Source organism: Bos taurus, chromosome 10, assembly GCF_002263795.3.
Source record: "Bos taurus isolate L1 Dominette 01449 registration number 42190680 breed Hereford chromosome 10, ARS-UCD2.0, whole genome shotgun sequence".
Classification (NCBI taxonomy): domain Eukaryota; kingdom Metazoa; phylum Chordata; class Mammalia; order Artiodactyla; family Bovidae; genus Bos; species Bos taurus.
In genome coordinates, this window is record NC_037337.1 from 14,393,443 (window position 1) to 14,418,629 (window position 25,187).

A 25,187-nucleotide genomic window follows, 5' to 3' on the forward strand; every position below is an offset into this window, starting at 1 on the left:
GGCCCTGTATACCCACAGGTTCCACATCTGCCACTTGTATGACACCATTTTATGTACGTTCATAAAATGTACTTTATGGACTTGACGGTCCACCGATCTCGGTCTCCTGTTCGTGATGGAGCGGGAGGGATGTGGTTCTGGAACTAATACCCTGTGCATACTGAGCAACAAGTATACTTTGTGCCTCATAGAAACACTTTGTTGAGTAAGATGGAATGTTACATATGTCCATATTCAGAAGAGAATTGTAAAATGCATGTAACCTAAAGTTAAGTAAAAAATTTGCTTTTTGGGGGGGATTATTTGTACAGTTATTCAGCCATGGGATATAACTAGTTGGTGGTGGACAATTCAGGATCCAAAATCAAATTCCCACACTTGTCCTGAGAGTGCAGAGGGTCTGTAAGTGGTTATATTCTTTCTGATTTCTGTTCCTGGGGATAGCGTTTCCAAGGGGATTTAGAAGTGAATGAGGGGAAGGAGTCCCATTCGGGCCAGACTTAACCTTTTGGACTAATGACCTCAAACCTCTTTTTCTTTTTACCACTTTTAGGTGAAAGTACTACTTTTCAATATATAGTGTCTAGTTTTTTGTTGTTTTTAAGTTAAGAAGATGATCTTAAAAAAATTTCAGTCAGTATCAAAATAAAGCAAAAAGTCCCCAGCCCCAATTCCCTAGTTAATAGTTTCTTCTGTATCCTTCCAGATATTTCCTCATACATAATATATACAATATTGCAGCTAGTTGCCCCTGCCATTACTTAATAGTATATATTGGGTCTCTTTCTAATGTAAGTGTATATAAATCAGCTTCATTCTTTTGGATACTCTTATGGCTAATTTAACCTGTTGGTGGACCAGTTTTAAGTTTAAGACGTTATCAGTTTTTTTTAGTAGCATTAGAAAAGAAAAATGCTGCAGTCAACAACAGCATTGTCTCTTATGACTTTCCACGGTGTAGAAATGGATTTGGAACTACTGAAACAAAGAGTACCGTATTTTATGTTTTAATAGCTATTTCCACGTTGTTCTTTACAAGGTAGAGCCGATTTGCACTCCCACCAGCAGTGTTCAAGAATGCCCATTTCTCTCTACCCTCACCAAATCAACTTTTTAGTTGATGTCAATTTGATATGTGAAAAAGATTATTATATTATAATTTTATTTTGTATTTCTTCAATTATAAATGAGCTTGAGCATCTTTTCATTTATATTTTGGTCATCTGTATTTAATTTCTGTGAACTATTTATCACCTTTGCCCATTTTTCTATTTAGGTTATTTGTGTTTTTCTAGTTGACTGAAGAGCTTTCCAATATTAAGAAAATTGGTCCTTTGTCTTAGATGTTATATTTTTGTTTAGTTTATTGCATTCATTTCAGCTTGTTTTGGTCTTTTTTTTCCTCTCTCTTTTTTTTTCCCATGGAGAAATTTAAAATTTTTGCGTGGTCTGGTTTGTCATATTTTGACTTCTGGATTTATGTCATGCTTCGAAAGGTCTTCCACATTCCAAGATGTTGGAGAAACATTAATTCAGATTCTTTTTTCTTTCTACTTTAATGAGGTTAAATACACACTTTTAGATATGTACGTAAATATGTATGTTTGTATATGTATTCATGTGGGTTCTTTTTCTTTAATAAAACAACATGTATTTTATTACAAAGGCAGAGGATTTAAAAAAAATTTTTGTACCATTTTCAGTTTATTTTGGTGCAAGGAGTCAGGCGGAGATCCAACTTGATTTTTCAAGAAGACAGACAGTTGATTCCATGCTGGTTATTGAATAATTTGTCTTTCCCCAGATATGAGAACACTTCTGAGATGAAGCTAAATTCCATAACCATAAAACATCTTGTATGTTTGCGTGTGTGGGCCCTATGTATGCTATAGGAGCTTGACATTCATATAGGTCCAAAGAGCCCTGCTGATTTTCACAGTGTCATTAACAGATTAATGAGTACACCAACACATGAGGTGAGAAAAGTCAACTGTGCCTGCTAAGGAGTTTCCTGTGCATATCGTTACATGTGTTCCTCTCCCTGGGTTTTCTCTAGACAAGTTACTAGTATAAAATTACAGTTGGGCTGGTGTTGCTGGATAGTAAAAATCTTACTGTTGACTTGATAGATGCATTTTAAGTCTATATAGACAAATGCTGACTTCAGTTCAGCTCAGTTCAGTTCAGTCGCTCAGTCGTGTCTGACTCTTTGCGACCCCATGAATTGCAGCACGCCAGGCCTTCCTGTCCATCACCAACTCCCGGAGATTGCTCAAACTCACATCCATCGAGTCGGTGATGCCATCCAGCCATCTCATCCTCTGTCGTCCCCTTCTCCTCCTGCCCCCAATCCCTCCCAGCATCAGTCTTTTCCAATGAGTCAACTCTTCTCATTGGAATGAGAATGCTGACTTATACCTATAAATACCGTAAGGTCCCACTTTTCTGGGATACTCTGACATCATATATTCTGATCTATAGCCCTCATATGGGTATCTTCACACTGCTTAAGCCAGGTGTCTGAGTTTTGGTTTGGAAAATACGACTTTAGGATAAATCTTTGTTTTGTTTTTCTTTAACTGTGACTATTTTATACTCACTCTTCATTGAATAGAATCCTTTTCAGTTGTTTTATGAATTTCTGGGAAAAATGAAGCATTATTTTCTTACACTGTACCATATCTAAAAGCTAACTGTTTGCTTGTAAGTAAAACTGGGTAGGTTAATGAAAAATTGTAATTTCATATTAGACATACACTGAGTCTAAAAATTAACATGTAGGCTATATACAATGGAATATTTGTTGTCTTTGTTGAGTCACTAAGTTGTGTCCAACTCTTTTGCAACCCCATGGACTATAGCCCACCAGACTCCTCTATCCTGGATTTCCCAGGCAAGAATACTAGAGTGGGTTGCCATTTCCTTCGCCAGGAGATTCTTCCTGACCCTGGGATCAAACTCATGTCTCTTGCATTGGCAGGCAGATTCTTTACCACTGAGCCACCAAAGAAGCCCACAGTGGAATATTACTTAGCCATAAAAAGGAGCAAAATAATGCCATTTGCAACAACATGGATAGATGTAGAGATTGTCATACTGAGTGAAGTAAGTCAGACACAGAAAGACAAATATATACTATCACTTACGTGTGGAATCTAAAAAAGGGGGATGCAAATGAGCTTATTTACAAAACAGAAGTAGAGTCACAGATGTAGAAAACAAATTTATGGTTATCAGGAGCAAAGGTGGGTGGTGAGAGGGATAAACTGGAAGATTGAGATTGACATATATACACTACTATATATAAAATAGGTAACTAATAAGAATCCACTGTATAGCACAGAGAACTCTACTCCATACTCTGTAGTGGCCTATATGGGAGAAGAATCTAAAAAAGGAGTGGGTATGTATATATGTATAACTGATCACTTTGCTGTGTACCTGTAACTAACACAACATTGTAAATCAACTATACTCCGATTAAAAAAAGAAAAAGAAACCCAGGGGAAAAGACTATCCTGGATGTGTCCTAGAGATGCCTTTTAGTGATCCATCAAAATATCTAATAAATGTTTTAAATGGTCCCCATTGCTGGTGGAAAAAAATTAACATTTAAGAGCTAATTATGTATTCTTAGAATTTGGAAGGGTATAAAGGGGGCTTTAATTTATTGAAATTTTATTTTGAAATATCACTGATGCAAAAAGTCCAAAACATTTTTAGTCTTATGAGAGTAGTTGTTAGTGGTAGTAGGTAGTTAGTAGTAGTAGTAGTAGTAAGTATTGGTAGTCTGGCTGTTTTACTTGAGAATTTAGAAGTTTAAGTCCTTTTCCCAAGCACCAGGTTAGTTCCTTAAGGGCAGTAGATAGTGATGCTTGTTTTTCAGGTTTTTTTTTTTTTTTGGCTGCACCCCATGGCTTGCAGGACTTTAGTTCCCATCCGGGAATTGAACTTGTGCCCCCTACAGTGAAAGCACAGAGTATTAATCACTGGACCGCCAGGGAAGTTCCAGTACCACTCACTTTTGAGTCACTAGAAACCCAGCGTAGCACCTGGCACATGGTAAACTCTCAATTTGTGCTTCTGGAATGTATGAATGGTTGAAGGAGTGAAGTAGTAAGGACACGCCTTCTGTCTCTCACCCATCAGCAAATCCTTTTGGCTGTATCTTTAAAATATATCCAGCATGTAATGACTGGTTTAGGCCACCGTCACCTCTTACCTGGACTAGGACTGTGGCCCCCTGACTTGTCTCCTGTTTCTGCTTTGCCTCCACATAGCCTCTTCCTCAGACTGTAGCCAAAGTGATCCTTTTAGAAGTTAAGTGAGATCACTGCACTCAAGACCCTCCAGGGTTTCTTTCTCACTCAGGAGTGAAAGCCAAGTCGTGCAAGGCCCTGCCCTTTCTCATCTGCCCCCAGCTCTACACAGTCATTACTCCTGTGAACTCGTCTCTCTCTCCTTCATCTTGTTCTCAGTCTGTTCCAGATACTCGGGCTTTCTTTTAGTCTCTCAGGCATGTCAGGTATTCTTCTGCTTCTCTGCCTGAAGCGTTCTTTCCCCAGATATCTGTACGGTTCATCCCCTCATCCCTTTCAAGTCTTTCTCAAGTAGGGTATAACCTCCGTGAGGGCAGGCGTTTTCCTTTTTCCACTGTTATTATCCCCAGTGTCCAGAACATTACCTGTGACAAATAGTGGGCACTTAGATATTTTATTTGAAAAGAAAGAGGAAGCGAAGAAGGATTCAGGAGGTGGGAGGCATGGAGCTAAATTAAAACTCATGGATATGAAGATTTAGCCTTAGAAACTATGGCCTCCAGTCCTGTCCAGATCTTAGACCCTGAGAAGGGTTCTAAACTTGGCAGGTCTTCTGATCACTTCCTGTTGATGTCTTTTTTAACCTCTACAACTCTGTTTTCATTTCTTTCCTCTTGCCCTAGAAAAATGCCTTTGCTGTAGTTCTAATGGACCCTCTTACCCGGCACTGAAGCAATATGACACATGACAAATAAACCACAGTATTGTCTTAAGTTTCTGTGTGGCTCTTGGCAGAAGCTAAATTATTTCTCTCGAAAGCTGACTTGAGCCCTGCCACTGCAGTGGGTGTAGTGTGCCTGAGAGCTCCCCAGAATCTGCTGTTTGTCTGCTGTTTACTCGGCGGGAACTCTGCTTGCCGTTCTGACCGCCCCTCACCTGAGGCTGCCTCTCCTCCACTGGGCCTTTATGTTCCTCCTCTTGGTTTCTCTTTTGGATTGCATGTTGCTTCGAAGGAAATCGCTACCAACATATGGCCTGTTATGATTCTCTTTTCCCAAACTCTGCCATTTTGTATATTTGTGACACACTGCAGATTTTGTGAAGATTGCTTCATAATATTTGTTTACCATCTGCTGCACTCTATTTGGTATCTTGCTAGGATTTTTTTCCTCCATTTTAAGTGACATTAACAGAATCCAGCCAGTACATAGACTTTCTGGTTCTACTTTTGCTTCCCTAATGTGCTGGAAAATCATATTACTATGCTCCAGGCAACTAGAGAAGGCTGGAATTCTCATTGTGAACCAGTGTATCAGAGCGCTTCCCTGCCCCCCTTCTTGGTCATATCTAGTAATGCTTTTTTGGTCAGATGGCAAAGAACCTCCATGTGTAAGGCAAAAAGAGTTCAAATTATTTTTTTCTACTTCTCTTAGTGCATTGGCTTCCTAGTGTTCTTCAGTGTATTTATACCTTTGACACTTTCTGCCATTTTAGTAAGTTTTTTATGATTTATGTTTCCAGCTAGTGTACATTTATAGCTAATCTAGTTTGATAGGCCCAGCCAGAGTCTTTGATAGATGGACTATGTATATCCTACTTTTTATTCAGAAAAGTATTTTAAGTTATTGTCATACTAAATTGCTTGGTATGTAGATCTACTTTCTTATCCTTTATTAACTTGTCATTACTCTCAATTCATTGTCTACTTAAAATTTTTTTTCCAGCTTTATTGAGATATAATTGACAGATAATGTTGTGAAACTTTAGGGTGTATAATATGCTGATTTGATCATTATATAGTGCAAAATGATTACCACTGTAGTGTAGCTAACATGTTCATCCTGATACATAATTAGCGTTTCTTTTTTGTGGTCAGAACATTTAAGATCTGTTAGCAGTGTTCAAGTATGTAATAAAATATTGTTAGCAATAATCACCGTACTGTACATTGGGTCCTCACACTTTGTTAGTCTTACAACTGTAAGTATATACCCTTTGACAAGTATCTCCCTGTTTCCCTGCTCTACAACCCCTGGTAACTCTGAATTTCAGTTGTTTAGATTCCACATATAAGTGATATCATACAGTATTTGTCTTTCTCTAACTTATTTCACTTAGCATAATGCCCTCAGGGTTCATCCATGTTGTCAGAAATGGAAGAACACCCATCTTTTTTCATGGCTGAGTAATATTCATGTTTTTGTATCTGTGTCTGTGTGTGTGTGTGTGTGTGTGTGTACGTATGTGTACACATCTTCTTTATCCATTGATCCATTGATGGATACTTGAGTTGTTTACAGTTCAGTTCAGTCGCTTAGTTGTGTCCGACTCTGCGACACCATGAATTGCAGCACGCCAGGCCTCCCTGTCCATCACCAACTCCTGGAGTTCACTCAGACTTATGTCCATTGAGTCAGTAATGCCATCCAACCATCTCATCTTTGTTGTCCCCTTCTCCTCCTGCCCTCAATCTTTCTCAGCATCATGGTCTTTTCAGCTGAGTCAGCTCTTTGCATCAGGTGGTCAAAGTATTGGAGTTTCAGCTTCAACATCAGTCCTTCCAATGAACACCCAGGACTGATCTCCTTTAGGATGGACTGGTTGGATCTCCTTGCAGTCCAAGGGACTCTCAAGAGTCTTCTCCAACACCACAGTTCTAAAAGCATCAATTCTTCGGCGCTCAACTTTATAGTCCAACTCTCACATGCATACGTGACTACTGGAAAAACCATAGCCTTAACTAGGTGGACCTATGTTGGGAAAGTAATGTCTCTGCTTTTTAATATGCTGTCTAGGTTGGTCATAACTTTCCTTCCAAGGAGTAAGCGTCTTTTAATTTCATGGCTACAATCATCATCTGCAGTGATTTTGGAGCCCCTAAAAATAAAGTCAGCCACTGTTTCCACTGTTTCCCCATCTATTTGCCATGAAGTGATGGGACCGGATGCCATGATCTTACTTTTCTGAATGTTGAGCTTTAAGCCAACTTTTTCACTCTTATCTTTCACTTTCATCAAGAGACTCTTTAGTTCCTCTTCACTTTCTGCCATAAGGGTGGTGTCATCTGCATGTCTGAGGTTATTGCTATTTTTCCCGGCAGTCTTGATTTCAGCTTATGCTTCTTCCAGTCCAGCATTTCTCATGATGTACTCTGCATAGAAGTTAAATAAGCAGGGTGACAGTATACAGCCTTGATGTACTCGTTTTCCTGTTTGGAACCAGTCTGTTGTTCCATGTCCAGTTCTAACTGTTGCTTCCTGACTTGCATACAGGTTTCTCAAGAAGCAGGTCAGGTGGTCTGCTATTCCTATCTCTTTCAGAATTGTCCATAGTTTATTGTGATCCACACAGTCAAAGGCTTTGGCATAGTCAATAAAGCAGAAATAGATGTTTTTCTGAAACTCTCTTGCTTTTTTGATGATCTAGCAGATGTTGGCAATTTAATCTCTGGTTCCTCTGCCTTTTTTAAAACCCAAGAAAAAGAAATGCAAAAAGGCAAAATGGCTGTCTGAGGAGGCCTTACAAATAGCTGTCAAAAGAAGAGAAGTGAAAAGCAAAGGAGGAAAGGAAAGATACAAGCATCTGAATGCAGAGTTCTGAAGAATAGCAAGGAGAGATAAGAAGGCCTTCCTTAGCGATCAATGCAAAGAAATAGAGGAAACAATAGAATGGGAAAGACTAGAGATCTCTTCAAGAAAATTAGATACACCAAAGGAACATTTCATGCAAAGATGGGCTCGATAAAGGACAGAAATGGTATGGACCTAACAGAAGCAGAAAATGTTAAGAAGAGATGGCAAGAGTACACAGAAGAACTATACAAAAAAGATCTTAATAACCCAGGTAATCACGATGGTGTGATCACTGACCTAGAGCCAGACATCCTGGAATGTGAAGTCAAGTGGGCCTTAGGAAGCATCACTGCAAACAAAGCTAGTGGAGGTGATGGAATTCCAGTTGAGCTATTTCAAATCCTAAGATGATGCTGTGAAAGTGCTGCACTCAATATGCCAGCAAATTTGGAAAACTCAGCAGGGGCCCAGGAGTGGAAAAGGTCAGTTTTCATTCCAGTCCCAAAGAAGGGCAATGCCAAAGAATGCTCAAATACAATGAGTACAGATATTTCCGTAAACTTCTGATTTCAGTTCCTTTGGATACAGACCCAGCAGTACAATTGCTGGATCATGTATTAGTTGTAATTTTAATTCTTTGAGGAACCACATCCTCTTTCCCACAGTGGTTGTTTCAGTTTACGTTCCTTCCTACCTACAGTACACGAGGGTTCTCTTTTCTCCGCGTTCTCACCAACACTTGTTCTCACTCGTCTTTTTAATGATAGTGTAACAAGTGTCAGGGGATGCCTCATCTCGGTTTTGATTTGCATATCCCTGATGGTTAGAGATGTGGAGCACCTTTCTGTGTACCCATTGGCCCTTCGTGTATCTTTCTCGAAATTGCTTGTCTTTAGAGAGAAGTGTATTCTCATTTTAAATTTCAAAGCCAGTGATCTGCTCTTGGGTTGCCGTCATGGCTTGGATTTTGCCTTTGGGCCAGAATCATTTGTCTTCTCTTAGTGCAATTTCTTTTTCAACTCAGTCTCCTTTCTGACAAGAACAAGGAGTCTTCATTAAAACTACTAATTGCAATTATTAAAGACTGAAGCAGACCGTCCTTCAAAGAGCAATCTGTAAGGGAAAGTAGTTCCTACATAAAATGAAGCTTCTCATTAATCCATGAGAACTACTAGTCACTATGTCTTATAAACCTGATTCTGTCCTCAGGCTTTATTAGAATGCCTCTTTCAAGTTCCCTTGTCTCCTTATGAGACAGCACTTCAGGTTTGCATCGAAGTTGCTCTGGCGTTTTGTCTTAAGTTTTTTCTGTCCACTTAAAGCGGAGTGCCCTTTAGTGTTTCATCACTGCTTTCTATGGAACTGCTAAGTAAGAGATTATTCTGGTAACTGACTTCCCTCACAGTTACCAGATTATTTATGGTAACTGAAATAATCCTTCAGTGATTTCATAGAATTTTAGAATTATACAATCTTTGGTTTTCAGTAGCCTTAAAGGTTCAAGCCCAAGCTTGAGAGCTTAGAGAATTATTTTTGTTGTTATTGTTACTGATTTAAAGAGACTGTGATTGAAACAATTTTTTTTCTGAAATCTGTGCCTTCTCTTTAAAAATTATAAAAAGATTCTTCACCTGTTTTATTAAACTCCAAGTACTTCTTCATTCCATGTGGACAGTACCTTATTGAGGTCTAGTGTGTATTGGGATTTGAAGATCATCTGTCCCTTTGTAGCCACCATCTCTACAGCTAGCTGTGGTGTAGCGATGAGGTTTACATAAAGCTACTTTGTTCAGACTGAAAATTTTACCAAGTTCAGGACTTCATCAAGAGCAAATCATTTTAGTCCACATCCAAACTGAGAATTTAACTTGCTTTTAAAACAAAAAATGTAAAGTGCTTTCATATGTGGTGATATGTAACATTATATTCCTTTATACAGTGTCTGTTTTTTTCTCCTTTGTTTCCTGCATTTATGTGACAGCTTTTTGACTTAACCTTGAAAATACTAGTTTCTGGAACCTACATAGAAACTATCTCTGTTTCCAAAATTAGAACAGCATTTTTCTCCCAGTTTGACTCTAGCCTATAGCTTAAAGAAAGAAAGAGAGGGAAGGAAAAGGAAAATGCTGGATTTCTGTGTAGTTCTTTATATACATAACCTCCGTAGGAATATGCCTTCTTTGTTACTGAAGGTGACCACTGTGTGCCGTTTATACTTAAGAGAGGCAGCTCTTGGTAGGTAATACCAGTGGTGATTGTTGCAGCTCCTAGCTATGTGAATATTCAGTGTGACTTGATGATACTGATTTACATCCAGTTGGGGAACTCTGCAGGAGTGAACCTGTATCTAGGATCCAGAACAGTTACTCTGGAGGGAAAACCCCAGTGAGAGCTGTTGGCCTGGTCACTGAACAGGACAAATTCAGATGCTGCTTTCCCTCGTACTGTCAGATTGCTGTTGGCTGTGAGGGAGAAAAAGAAGGTAGCATTGTGCTCTGAAATAGACTAAGTAGGAGAGAAAACAGTCTCCCTCTTAGGGTTCCCGTGGCCTGGTCACCAAACAGTGGGCTATCTTAAAAAAAGCAGCTAGACAGGAGGGAGGGCCTGCTCAGGTGTGGTGGGCTAAGATCCAGGTGCTAAACTGAACTCCCCCTATATTTTCAGTAAGAGTTCTCAGAGCATGTCATGCTAGCTTATTCTCTTTATGATGAGAGATTTGTCTTTTTCTCCAGGCTTGGGATCAGGGTCTCTGCCTCTGATCGAATCAGCAATTAGATGCCCAAGAGTGACCAAAATAAATAAATAAATAAATCCTAGCTCGGTTTCAGAAATGCACACCAGTGGAGGCACCCGTTTGAGAGCCAGCCTGTCCCTTCCACGCTGTCCCCATGGGAGGCTGTGTACGGCTTCCATCAGTGTTGCCCTTGCTCAAAATGTTTTTGGCATTTTTCAATCAACTGTACATTTAGAGTCTACTAAGTATGCCGTTTTCCTGTTGACAGATCTTTATCCTCAGAAGGATGAAATAGCTAGCTAAATATTTAGAAATAACCAGAAGTCATTCTGCCTGGCAGATAGTATGGATGAATGAGTGATCAGATGTGGACAGTTTCGTTAGGGACTAAAAACAAGATCTGGTATTTTTGCTTGACTTATCTTCAGGTTCAGAAAGCAGTTTTGGAGACATATTTCACGACTGTTTTAATAAAGGGAAGGATCAGTGAGGTCATTGCACTGTTCTGGATGTGGCTCCTTTGATGATCCACTTACTCAGATTTACCCATTCTTGTTCAGTATTTTGTGAAGTCTTATTATCCTCTAGTTTTAAGAGAGTTTAAATGATTTCACAGTAGTGCAAATCACCATTTGAAGCTTTCTGTGGTCATAAAGTACTCAGTATAAGTGAAACAGTTCAGAAAACGAGAGATCAAGTGGGTTATGAGGAGAACTGTATTAGAGTTGCTTTGTAAGTTAACCTTACACTGGGCTCTCAGTTCTGTAAAAAAGGGAATGATAATAATCAAGTCATATTGTCCACATCATAGAATCGTTATGAGGCTTTTAAGGGTGTATGGAGCATAAATCACAGTGCCTTGTGTTATAGTAGTGTTCAGTAAATGATAGCCATTTTTATTATGCTATTAGGACATGACAGATTGCCGGGAGAGAAGAAGAATGGAGAAATAGAGGGATAGGGTGCCGTGCGGGAAAGCAAAAAGTACTCATAGTTGAATAAGACTGGCCTTTCTTCAGTTTTTCAAGTTTTTCAAGCCAAACCTGTTCATACTCCAGTTGTATGTACTTTATTTTTAAAATATTTATTTACTTATTTGGCTGTTCCATGCAACGTGTGTGATTTCAGTTCCCCGACCAGGGATTGAACCCATGCTCCCTGCAGTGGAAGCCCAGAGTCTTAACCACTAGACTTCCAGGGAAATCCCTGTATTTACTTTAACTTAGGTTCCTGTCATAAATGACATGAGCAATATTTTAATTTTCAGCTGTCCCTAAAATTTATAGTTCTTTATTGAGATTCTGTTGTATTCTGAATGAAAAAACCAAACCAGCAAACTAATAACGTCAACATCTGCAACATACAGTGTTGAGGGTGTGGACATCAAGTTTGTATAAACCAATTGTATTATGTTTCCAGCTGACATGGTTTTCGTATATTAAAAAAATCTTACCACTTACATTATGTTGCTTTTTAAACAGACGAAGATGAAGATGGTGATCGAATTACAGTGAGAAGTGATGAAGAAATGAAGGCAATGCTGTCATATGTAAGTCTACTACTAATGAGGACTTTTCTTAAAATCTTGTTGTAATTGAGGATGCAGTTTCTTGATGTAGTGAAGATATGAAAGTAAATCACAGTTGCTCTTAACATTTTTCTATACAATATGTAAAATTTTTAAAGATCTCCTTACGTGAAAGTTAAGGGCATTCTTTTCAAAAGACACTTACTGATCATATCATGAACATTAAGAATAATGCATCTTAATGACTTTTGCATTAGGTATGGTGCAGACTAAATGGACTATCAATTTCCTGTATTTTTTATGCAGTACTTAAAGTAACGGCTCATTAAAAATGAACCCCTGGGCTCTAAAAAATTTTTCAAAATCTACTTTCAACTGGAGATCCCTTTCACCCCTTCCAAACAGACTAGTTATAATGTAGCTGCTGGCTTAATGTGGATACATGACTTACAGATGTACTCTCAGTGATTTTATATACTAACCACCCCACCCTAAAAGGAACTTGCAGGGTTACTTACTGAATCTAAGTGATTTGAATATATCCCCAAATGACTTTTCTTTTGTGTTTCAAATTTCAGTGAAAATTTGCATTAACATTTGTCTCAGGGCCAAGGTAGATAGACAAGAAAAAAGGATACATTTCTAAAACTTTAATACTAAGCTTGAATAATTTAGCTACTCTGGAGAGAAGTAGCTTCCCTGAACCCTGGTTTGTTCTTTTCTCTTATTTCATTTTTTCTTAATTCATTTTGTTTTTTCTGAGCTTGCAGTCTGTGTACAAAACCTTCTCTAGTGGTCTGGTGAAGAGAGCATTAGACTGGAAGTCAGGAGACCACTGCCCTTCTCTGGCTTCCTGGCCTTAGGCAAAACATTTAACCTTTCTGTGCAGTAGTTGCCTCATCTGTCAATTGTGGGTAATAATACTTGTCCTTTCTTCTGCACAGGGTCATTGTAATGGTCAAATGGGATAATAGATGTGAAACCCTTTGAAAAGTTAAAAATTCTATACAAATGCAAAGTGGTATTATGGTAGAAATGATGGAACTGGCGCCCTGGCTTTTCAGTGAGTCTCTAATCTTAGCAAATGATTAGGTTGTAGGTTTTTAACCAGGATATTGTTTCATTGTAATGAAAACTGTAAAATATCTGTATGGGTTTCCACCAATAGTTTTAATTTAGGGTAGGAGGAAAGAGAACAAGAAGGATGGCATGGTTAACAGACCATGCATTCAGACTAGCACAGAGTAAAAAAGTCAATTTCCCATTGACTTCACATTAACTTATTTGAGAGTCTTTGTGCCCTGAGAATTTAGAGCAGGGCTCATCAGTACCTTGAAAGGCAGAGTAGGATTGTCTGCTGAAAGGTCTAGCACTAGTATTGATAGATCAACTACCTCTCCTGAGAATGTGACATGCTTATTCTTAGAAAACACACACACACAGATGGGTTCCAGTTTTTTCACATGGATCCACTGCAGAGAGAACACTGCTGACATCCATGTACTTTCATTATGTCTCTGACATGACCTCACACAAAATCGTGCTTTCAAAAATGTACTTTTGGGAAGATCTAACAAACTGCTCTTTGAGAAGTGTTACTACATGTGATCCTAGTGGTAGTCATAATTATTTCCACTGCTAAGTGCCCATTTTACACTAGATGCTTAAGGTATTTAGTTTCCTTTAGCTTTCATCATCACTCTGTAAAGTAGATAGTATCATCCCTACCTTTCAGATGAGGAAGCTATGCTTAAGAGACATTCCCAAGGTCTTACAGCTATATGAGTATGAATATGGACTATACATTCAGCTTCTCCTTGTGCCAAGGCCTGTGCTCCTTCGCTGTTTCATACTGCTGCTCTCCCACCCACCTTCTTGCACATTAGTACTGGGAGCTTTCTATGTGTTAAAAAATGAGCTTTTTTTTTTTTTAATTTTGAAAATTAAAAAAAAAAGTTTAAAAAATTGTACAAAACAGAGTACATTTTGTAAGATCTTATTGGCTTTATATAATGATTCATGAATTGGGCAACATCCCATCCAGCAGATAGAAAGGCACTCTAAAGACGTGGCAGGAGACAGGACAAGGAAGTCACTTTAGCCAAGAGCTGATGGTTTCAGGCAAGGTCACCTTCCTCTGGGGGACAGCAGGGGTCTGTCAGGTGGATGACGTCCCTAGCAATGACCAGGAAATTCCAGACTGACTGGTTAAAGTTATATTCCTCAGAGAGTTTTATGTAAAACTCACTACATTTTTCTTATGTTCGTTCATTTGCTGTGGATGGTGAAAACTTTTTTCTGTAAACTGGCAGTGGTTCATAGAATGGGGTCTAGATGATCAGGTCTGAGTTTTCTCTTTAATTCACTTGATATTCATAGATAAGAACCTGAGGCCCCAAGATAGAGCTCCACTCCCCAGATTGTGAATGTTGGAGCAGATTATTTTAAAATGAAAATGAAAATAACCCTGAGAGAGATAACAGGTTTTAAGTTATTTAAAGCCTAACTGGATTTCCTTTTGCTCTTATCTGTTGAGGCAGCCTCTACCATCAGATACTCTTTGTTTATGTAGAGTCAGGCTCTGAATAAACAATTAAATAGTAAAGAGTAGAGGAAGCTCTGTCTCAGAAAGCACAAACAGGTTTGGTTGGCTGCCATTTTGATCTGTTTTGGTTTTTATGGTTGAAATTCCTTTGGGTTACAGTTTTGCCATAAAGAGAACGATTTGGACTTAACCTCACAATAGATTTTGGTTGATAGTCTTCAGTTGCCAACCTGGTATTAAAAACCTGTATTGGCCTTTTATTTTTTAAGTTCGGTTTGGCTCTGAAAAATTTTGATTCCAAGGACTTGGGACCACATATTTACTGTTAAAAAAAAAAAAAAAAAAGCTATGCTTTTCATGTGGAATTCAATAAATTTGCAGTCACTTTAGTATTTCTTTAAAAACCATATGGGGAAAGCAAAACTAGACATGTTTTTGCCATAAATCCTTTAATCATTCTTTTAAAAAAAAACTACGGTGTCTGAGTTGAAACTTGCAGAATCCTCCCCCCCCTCCCTTGGATGTAAGCATTTTCTGGCTTTGGGCCAACAGAAGCATAAGTTTGTATCAGTAATTTAAATAGATTTTTGTATTAGACCTGAAAATGTTGCCTTTTTAATTGAAAACTTATCAATTATTTAAATTGCTAGCAGCCCGAGGCTGTTAATTTTATGTGTGCCGTGATAACGGCATACAGTGGTTTTGATGCATGAGACACACAGAATGTCGCGTTGTGGTGAGGACTTGTCATGACAGTAGGTTGTGCGCTGTTAAATAATAGCTAGCACATTAACCAAAGTCTGTTGTCACACATTAGTACCATTTTATGTGTTATTTAGAAGTTGTATTCTTTTCTTCATTAGATATATTTTTAAGAGATAATGAGAAGAAAACAAAGCTATAATAAATTGTCTTTTAAGAAAATGTAAAGTAATTTGGTCTCCAAGGAGATATTTAATGTATTGAGAGAATTCAGCAGCCAAGTGTTATTACAGCACCATTGTGATCGCTCTCTGCGTTTTGTTATGAGTTTGTGTTAATCAACAATCTGTTTTTATAGCGTAGTTTCTTGTAAGTTATGTTGTTAGAATATTCCACTTCTGGGATTGTGGCTTTTCCTCTGACACTATTGTATCTTTTTAATTTCTCCATAAAGTATTTTTTTAATTAGAATTTGAAATGCTTTATTAGAAAAAAAAAATACACCCAACCTACATATCCTGAAAACTAAATACCTGATCATTGCTAATTATTTAAAGGACCCTGTTAAATACTCCCTTAAAGTAGTTTAAATTGTTTTGTTGTTCTTGTTTTCCTCTCTCATTTTCTAGAAGGATAGACAATAGTCTGCTGCTTTTCTCCTTCCATCTTTTTGTATTTGTTGTCTGGTAGTGCTGACCTCATTTCCTTACAGCATGAAACAGCAGTGCTGGGCCTTATTTTTGATTCATCGTAAGCGTTATTTATCATTGAGACTCAGTAATAGGAGGGGGTTATTTTAATGTTAACCTCTGCTTTTAGGTGACCTTTCTTCAAGGAGCCCAGCAGTGCATCTTACTTTTGTAAATGGGCTCGTATTTGTTTCTGCTAAATCCTGTGGCTAGTAAAGGGTTTATTACACCTAGTTCTCTTGATACTGAGAGGCTTGTATGAGTGGAAAACAGTATTAATAAGAATTATTTTCTTCGTTTTGCCTAATCTCTCTATTTACACCATTTCTCCACATTGCCAGAAGAATGTGGGATGGGTTTAATGTAACACCTCCCATCATGGCAGACACTGTGTATTATTGGAGTGTAAGTATTCCCTTTGACATATGTGACTGTAGTGTACCTTGTTGGATGTTGGGTACCATGAGGGAGAATACTCTTTGACTTCTGTAGCACCTTGTAAATTGGGATATGATTGACTTTATCCTAGTTTTATGCATAACTTGGAGATTGCCTCAGAAATCATAGTTGCTCAATAGATAGCCAGTGGAAATTTGCTGCATGACTCGGAACTCAAACCGGGACTCTGCAGTAGCCTAGAGGGATGGGATGGAGAGGGAGGTGGGAGGGAGATTTGAGAAGGAGGGGACATATGTATACCTATGGCTGATTCATGTTGATGTATGGCAGAAACCAACACAATTCTGTAAAGCAATATCCTTCAATTAAAAAATAAATTTTTTAAAAAAAGGAAAAAATCATAGTTGCTCAAGTAGAGTTGGAAGAAACCCTTAGAGGGTTCGTCTCAACTGTTTGAGACCGTTGTCCAACTGTCTCATTTTACAGATAAGGAAACTGAGGCCCAGCAAGATCAGATTCAGTTTGAGGTTATATTGCTAATAAATGGGAAGGCCTGGACACAGACCTACGTCCTGGAATCCCAGTCTTCACTCCTGGTTAAGTGATGTTTTTGTTTTGGCATTTATTGAGATCCTACAGAAGAAGCTTTGCAAATACCACTGTTTTCCTGATAACAAAAAAGTAATGCTACTTAGTAGCATGTTAGTGTACCTGAGTTTGAAAAGGACTGTAAAGAAATACTCTGGGCTTTTGAAGTTTCCTTCCTACAGGGCTGAATTTTACCTTAGGATGTGTTGCCCAGTTAGCTGTTAAACTTTTAATAGCCTTAGGGCCTTTAGATTAGGAAGTTTTCTACATAGAGCAGAGATTGGAAGCTCTTTTCCACATGGTGCTTTTAAACATGCTCCACATTAAGTCAGTCCAGCTTACTTTGTATGCAGCAAAATAGCTTGGTCTTCAGTGAATGGTTAGTCCCATCGTTTGTCATGATCCATCCAAACAACTGGTAATACTCGATACTGTCCTGGCAGGGTAGGGAAATGGTGAAAAGAACAAGACAGGAAAACTGAATGCAATAAATAAATGGTGTTGGAAATTATTTAGCTTTTTTTTTTTTTAATTGGAATAGTATCATGCTTTAAGGTATAGAGCATGACACTTTACGATCCCATGGACTTTACAGTCCATAGAGTTCTCCAGGCCAGAATACTGAAGGGGGTAGGTAGCCTTTCCCTTCTCCAGGGGATCTTCCCAACCCAGGGATCAAACCCAGGTCTACTGCATTGCAGGCAGATTCTTTACCAGCTGAGTCACCAGGGGAGCCTAAGAATACTGGAGTGGGTAGCCTATCCCTTCTCCAGCGGATCTTCCCGACCCAGGAATCAAGCTAGGGTCTCCTGCATTGCAGATGGATTCTTTACCAACTGAGCTATCCGGGAAGCCCAAATAAATGGTGTTGTAAATTAGTTTTGTTTTGTTTTTTTTTTTAAATTGGAATAGTGTCGTACTCCAAGCTATAAGTAAGATTTTTGTATTTTTTTTATCATCCTAGTCAAAGAATGAAACTTCTTTTCAGAGGCAGATTATTTTAGCTTTCTTCTCTATGTTATCTGGGACATATGGATGTCCTTGAAATAGTGATAAGAATGTAGTGGCCCCTTATTTAGCCCCTCTTTGAAATACCTCAGGACATTTTTGCTAACAAGAAGCAGAAGCAGATGGCAGTTTGCATCAGATTATTAGGTAGCTCGTGGAAGCAAAGGAAGAGAGCATAAGCAGGCCTCAGTCAGGGTGGCACCAGAGTATTCTGGGGCTTCGAACCACCAATATTTTGTCATTAATATGTCCACGCTCTTAGTTCAGCTCCCTCTCTATGGAGGGCTCAGGATGACCTACAGTTTGGGTCCTCTGGGGTCCTATGTTGAGGCAGCTGACATGAGGGGACAGAAAAATGCAAGACATCAATTAAGCTCTTAGGGGCTATCATAGGAGCTTCTCTTCTAGAGAGATGTGGACTGGATGGAGATGATGGACGTCTAGCAGTCAGGTTGCTCTGGGGCATAACCAAGGCATTAGGCTCTTGTTCGCACCTCCAAATGAACCCATTCTCTTAGGGCCAGTTTTACTGGAAACAAGAAGGGTGTTTTCTATATATATCTGAAAGGTGAACATAAATTTGCTATAACACAGTAAAGTTAGAGGAATTCAGGACATTTTCAACTCATGACTATAATATGTCCAAAAAGGTGTAAATTGTAACTGGAAATTAAAACAAGTTGTCTCTATTATTACAGGTCTCTCTGTTATATGTTATTTACTCATCCTCACTGCCTTTTCATTAATTCTTTTAACAACATCTGAGCAGTAGGCTGAATCTTTGTTGAACATGATTGGAGCTGGTTAAATAAAGTAGTCTGCTTGTAAGGGAATGTCCTGTTTGGCCTGCTCTCTTTATGACCTGATGCTCCTGTTTTATTTAAGTGGTAGGTTCCCTGAAGCTATTTAAACTTCTCCTCCTTTGGAAGTATGGCAGAATTGCTACAACTTAGAGATCAGGTGAAAGGCCAGTGTAGGCAGTGCCTAAAGCCAACCATGGTAGTGACTAGTAAAGCCTTAGCTGAGAGGATCCCACAGGTTTTGGACCCATTGCTGAATACAAGTTTAAACTTTTGCCAACACACATTACCTGAAACTCGGCCAAGTTGAATTTCATCTGCTGCTGGCTATCCAAACTTCAATTCCTATTAAGACCATCTGGAGTTCCCTAACATCCTTTATAGTTTTACTGTCCAAAACAAATAGTGTTATCATTAAACTTGGCCAACTTACTGTCTGTTTCATTTTCAAATCACTAATAAATACATTTGTCTGGTAACGTTGATCCATAACGAGGCCCCAGAGTTGTTCCCTGTTGACCTTTCATTGGAAGACTTTTCATTGTGATTTTCTTTCTCTTCATCTAATCAGTCCATGGCCATATGTGGACCCTTGGTCTAGAGTCACCTAAGAAAGAACATGTGTGCCTTGTAGTCACCTCAAGGCAGAGGAAATGAGTTTTCAGGGATTGAAGCCAGATAATAAAGATAGTTATTGTTTGGTAATCAAAATAGATTAGCTTCATATGTTATTTTTGACTAAGGAGCTGCTGTGTGCTTTTTAAGAGGTGAGCATCATAGAAGGGATATGTCTTAAATGTAAAGTATAAGAAATAATTCAAAGAAAGTATAATTGATGACATAGCTGAGTGTAATTGTTGTAACTGAATTTGTAGCCAGAGTTAAGGTTGTTGAGTTCTTTACCAGGAAAACTAAATGATATAACCATGGACTGCAAATAGTTTGTTAGTTTATTGATTATTGCTGTAATTACTGACTCAGCTACATATAATGGGGTATGCTTGGAGTATTGACAAAACAGGAATTTAAGAATTTTATCATTAATAGGAAAAGCCAGCATGCTTATTTTTTTATAAGTATATCCTCATACTGTACTGTTTATATTGTCTGCTAGAAGGCATGCTAAGGAGAGATTAGAGACCTTTCTGTTATAAATGTATAGAAGAATGATAAATTTGATTTGAGTTGACGTGTAAGACTTGCCACTAAGTTAGAGATGTAACCAATGAGAATACGTAGTCGTCATGTCTGTATTATTTCCTGTTGGCCTCTCCCCTTGGACATATGCAGAGTGGCCATTATGCATATGCTATGGTGCTGTACACTCTATGGCTACATACTCTACTAGCTTCTTAGATTTTTTGGAGACAGGTCTTTTTGAAAATGTGAGGAAAGGTGTTTGTTCTTTTCCCAGAAAATTCACACAGTGTAGCATTTCACCTAGGAGTTCAGGAATTTCAAGGATCTCCCAAGGCCCGTATAGACACCAGATTAACACCTCTGGCATAAGACATAATAAAATACATGAGACATGGTCCATGCCCTTGATGAACTTCCAGATGGAGAAACACTGTTCCTTATAGTACCTTTCCACTTGTATTATTATTTATAGTCCTGTACTAATTGAGGGGAGTTGAGGGCATACTGACTCAGCCTTGATGAACATTACTTAAATGCTGCTTCTGTACTTGGTCTGAAGATTTCGGCAGTCTTGTTTAGTGGTTTCTACGTCACCCTATTGTTATGGCCATTTTTCTTGTAAGTACTGTTGCTTGGAAGTGGGAGATTCATAGTAACACGGTGCCCTATTTTAAGATATCTGTCAAGTACTTTATAAAAATGTTTCTTATATACCAGCTTCTCTGATTGTGATGTTCCTGACACCTCTATGAGGTGAGCAAGGCAGGTATTTTTTTCATATTTACAGCTGAGAATACTGAGGCACAAACAAGTTGCCTGCCTTTCTCAAGGTCATATGGCTGGTAAATGTCGAGATGGGACCTGAGATCACTCACTGATTTGCCCATTTATTCATAGAGCCAGTTTTTGTGTGTGTGTGTTTTGTTTTGGCTGTTCTGGGTGTTTGTTGCTCCACGTGGACTTTCTCTAGTTGCAGAGAGTAGGGGCTACTCTTCATTGCAGTGTGAGACTTACTGTGGTGGCTTCTCTTGTTGCAGAGCACAGGCTCTCGGGTGCGTGAACTTCAGGAACTGCAGCACGTGGAGCTTAGTAGTTGTGGCTCCTGGGCTCTAGAGCACGGGCTCAATAGTGTGGCATATGGGCTTAGTTGCTCTGTGGCATGTGGGATCCTCTCAGATCAGGCATCGAACCTGTCTCCTGCATTGGCAGGCAGGCTCTACCACTGAGCCATCAGGGAAGCCTCCAGCCAGCTTTTTCATACAGTAAATATTTATGGGATGGCAAGAATCTAGCCAAGCCCTATGCTAGGTGGTAAAGATGCAGTGAACATATAGTTCACTCCTTCAGGGAGCTCATGGTTCAGTCAGGGAAGTTAACAAAAAAGGAAAGAGTATTTTATGTGGGAGGACAGGAAAGACTCAGAAATACCAGGCAGAGTGATCAGTGCTCTCATATACCTAAGCACTTGGTATTCTGTGAGCTCAGAGAAGGAGCTCTGGATCGAGCTTTGGAGACAGATAAGACTTCCTGAAGAGAGTAGTGTCTAGGTGGAGTAGCAAGGACAAGGGGACTGGAAAGCGTGTTTGAAGAGAGAGAATAGTGTGTTTAAAGGCCCAGGTGAAAGGATGCCTGGTGTATTTAGGAGGCACTGCCTGTGATCAGTGTGGTATGGACAGTGCGGGAGGGTTGAGATGAGGTTGCAAAGGCAGGTAGGCTCGATCATGGAGGGCCCTAGCTTGAGGATATGAGCAGTGGGGAGAATGTAGAGTTAGTAAGAAGGTGATGGATTAGATGTGGGGAAGAAGGAAAGGAGTGGTCTGGAGGGCTCCCAGATAGCCGGTTTGGGAGGCTAGGTCATGGTGATGTCATTCATTCGGATGGTGAGCCCATCTGTTGGAAGACAGGCCTAGGGCATGAGGGAGGGTGGGAGAGGTGGGGACCTGTTGAATTTGAGGGGGCCTCTGGACAACCAGTTGGGTATGTTCCGAATCTTAGGAGAGAAATCTGGGCTGGAAATAAAGGTTTGTGATTCATCAGCTCCTAATTAGTCTCAATGACTCCTCTGGTAATTGAAACCTTCGAAGTGGCTGAAGTTAACTCAAGGAGAGGATAAAATAAAAAAAGGAAGGTTGATGAAAAGCCATGGGAAACTTGAGTATTTAAAGGAGGAATGGGGAAAGAATCACTTACAGGAAACTGAGCAGTGTGGCAAGAAAGGCAGAAGGAAAATGTGGAGGGGTGGCGGAGCCCCTGAAGAAAGAGAAGTCACCAGCCAGCACAGGATCTGCAGTATATTAATACCTTCCCACCACCCCCGGCCTCCGAAAGGCCAGGCGACATGGCTTCACTCACACAGGTGACAGTGGAGAGGCCAGGCTCTCCACCAGCTCAGCAGTCCACCCACTAGCCTACTTTAGTTCAATCTTTTGAGGTATGAGAAATAGGAGATAGCTGATCTTTTAAAAAAAAAAAAAAAGAAATGATTATATTTTAATACACAACCAAAATATGAAACACCATAGTAAAGTGATGGCAATAAAATATGGTATTTCATTTGCATTGCATGACAAACAGTTAGCATCCTTAGTCATAAATGAGAATAACTTACCTTTTGACTCTCAACTAGCAAACAAACATTTTATGTTCTGAGTGCATGGACTAGAATGAAAGGAGTGTTTTTCTTGGTTGACTGATAAATGGTTTACGACATTTGTCAAATAGGTGTGAATAAATGTAAATATCTAGTATTGTTACCAAGCAAGGACTCATGTGAATGAGGTGCAGAACGCTCTTGGCAGTGGGTGTTTGTAGTGAAGTGGAGATTTATTTGCTGGGCACCAAGCCAGGAGAACGGGTAGCTCACGGTCCAAAGACCTAAACTCCTCCATGGCTTTCAGGTTGGGGTTTTTAAAGACAGTGTGAGGGATGGGGGTCATAGGAAGTTGATCAGCTCATGGACCTTCTGATTGCTTGGAGGTGAGGTTACAGGGTAAGGTTTCAGGAATCTCAACCTTCTGGTTCCAACCAGTCTGGGTCAGTTCCAACCAGTTCCAACCAGTGCTTGTGGTTAGCAGGTAGTCACCATCCTCCACCTGTTCCCTTTTAAATCTCTGAACCACTAATCATTACAGTTTACAAATGCCTTCACTAATCTATTGCTGCAGTTTAATTCAGAGCTTCACAGTAACCCTATATTACAGTTTCTATAGAACACAGATATGCATCAGATTGTTAACAATATCCCTTCAGGAGGAACTAAGCAGACCTGTGATTCTGTTGTCCTAATAGTTTACTCCTTGCATCCGCTCTTTGGAACTCAGGGAAGCCTAGGAGAATAAAGTCTTTTTCTACAACAAGAAACAGAGGACACGGAGGGGCTTTTGAGCCCAGGAGGGCCCTGAAGGGTCTTACTTAAGTTTCAGTCCCTCCTGTTTTTTTGATACTCCTTAATACTGAGGGGAACAGAGGTGGAACAAGAAAGGGAATAAAGGTTTGGATGGAGAAATTAAACATAAACTTGGCAGGGGGGTTGAGGGGCTCTGTCTCAGTATTGAGCCTAACACACAGTAGGTATCCAGTGGGTGGGAGTTATTTCTAGGTGTCTCTCTCTCGTTGTCTCTTTGTTTTCTCTCCTTTCAACAGAGGACTTGTGCCTTGTAAAATTAAACTGTGCTGTATTGGAACTCAGTTTTATGTGGCAGATTTCCATGAAGAAAAAAGTGTTGTAATTATTGATTGGATTGCGCTGTTAGAATTAGAATTAGGTCCATAACAGATAGGAATACTGTATGATAAACTTGCAAACAGAACAAAGCCAAAAATTGTACTTGTTATCCCCTTGTTGAATCTGGCCCTCTGTTTCAAATTAATTAGATTTTTGGATAACTATGCTAAACTTTGTCACATCCTTATTAAAATTGTTTAAGGATTTTGAAGAACATCTCAGAGGGACTTTGAAACTAATCTGAGTCTGGTACTGGAGATTCCATTAGCAATCACAAAACTGATTAATCTTTTACTCAGTTAGCTTATTGATTATTGCTGCAATTACTGCATGTAACAGATTCTACAGGGGATACCAGAGAAAACAACGTTTTATAACTGCCGCTGACGTGTTCAGAATGAATGCAGTCTTTTGTACTTTTCATACATACCGTTTTTGTGTCTTTAAATCCTGGAACACTTCTGCTTAGTGCTGTGCTTAGTGTTGTTTCACTGTTAGGAGGTTCACTTTTAAATCTCTCAACTATTAATCATTACCGTTTACAAACGCCTTCACTAATTCTATTGCTGCAGTTTAATTTTGAGCTTCATAGTAACCCTATATAATAGAGAAGCTATCTTTATTCTCATTCAGAGGAAACTAAGGTTCAATGAGGTTAAATGACCTCCTGAAGGCTGTGCAGATTAATAAATGGCAGAATTGGTATCAGGCTCCATTTCAGTCAGTATGTATCAGACACCTACTATGTGCCAGGCTTTGTGTTAGGGGTAATGAAAGCTGGATAGGATAATAGAGGTTGAGCTAAGAAAGCCTTTTGGATAACTTCAAATTATAGCTCTATTAATGTTATCATGATCACTTTGTTACTTTTCTGTCTAAACCATATCATTAATAAATACCTTGGTGTAAAAGATTTAGATTTTTGTCTAGTTTGGTTGGTTGTCTTTTCATTTTGTTTTTATCTAGTATAAACCTAGTCTTTGTCATTATTGCTTATTTTATCACTATTTAGAACAAAATTGGAAAGAATCCCTCTAAAGGGAAAATACATAAAACCCTGAGAGAGGATGAAGATCTAAAAGGAATTTGCTTTATAACTTGTTAAATGCTCTCATATTTTCTCGTGTGAGTCTTACAATAATCCTGTGGGTACATACCACCTTCATTTTACAGCTGAGTAAGCTGAGACACCGTGAGCATTTCTTCACTAAGGTCATCAGTTGAAAGTGGCCAGTCCTGAGATCCCAGGGCTCGAGTCTCTAACTCGTCTCAGCGCCTTGCTCGTCTCTCTGGGCAGCACAGGCCTTGCAGTTCATCAGGACTGCTCCATGCCAGGAGCTACTGTGCATGGCCCACGTTTTATCCTTGTCCATTGAGGAATGCCATGTGAGCAGTGGCCTAAGGTCCGAGCCCCCTTGGCAGCCACTCAGCTGTCACCAGGCTTGCTCCTGAGGGGTCAGTTGCCTAGGGTGGGCCCATGCCATGGGTTTACTTACTAC

General features: G+C 39.3%; 1 protein-coding gene across 2 annotated transcripts in view; it reads left to right on the top strand.

Annotated features, from left to right (window-relative positions):
- Positions 1-25,187, top strand: part of MAP2K5 (mitogen-activated protein kinase kinase 5) — a 271,359-nt gene that overhangs the window by 11,614 nt on the left and 234,558 nt on the right. For both annotated transcript variants that reach the window (XM_024997213.2, NM_001206770.1), the window contains exon 3: positions 12,047-12,114. In XM_024997213.2, the coding sequence (XP_024852981.1) occupies positions 12,047-12,114 (68 nt within the window). The remainder of the gene's footprint in view (positions 1-12,046; positions 12,115-25,187) is intronic.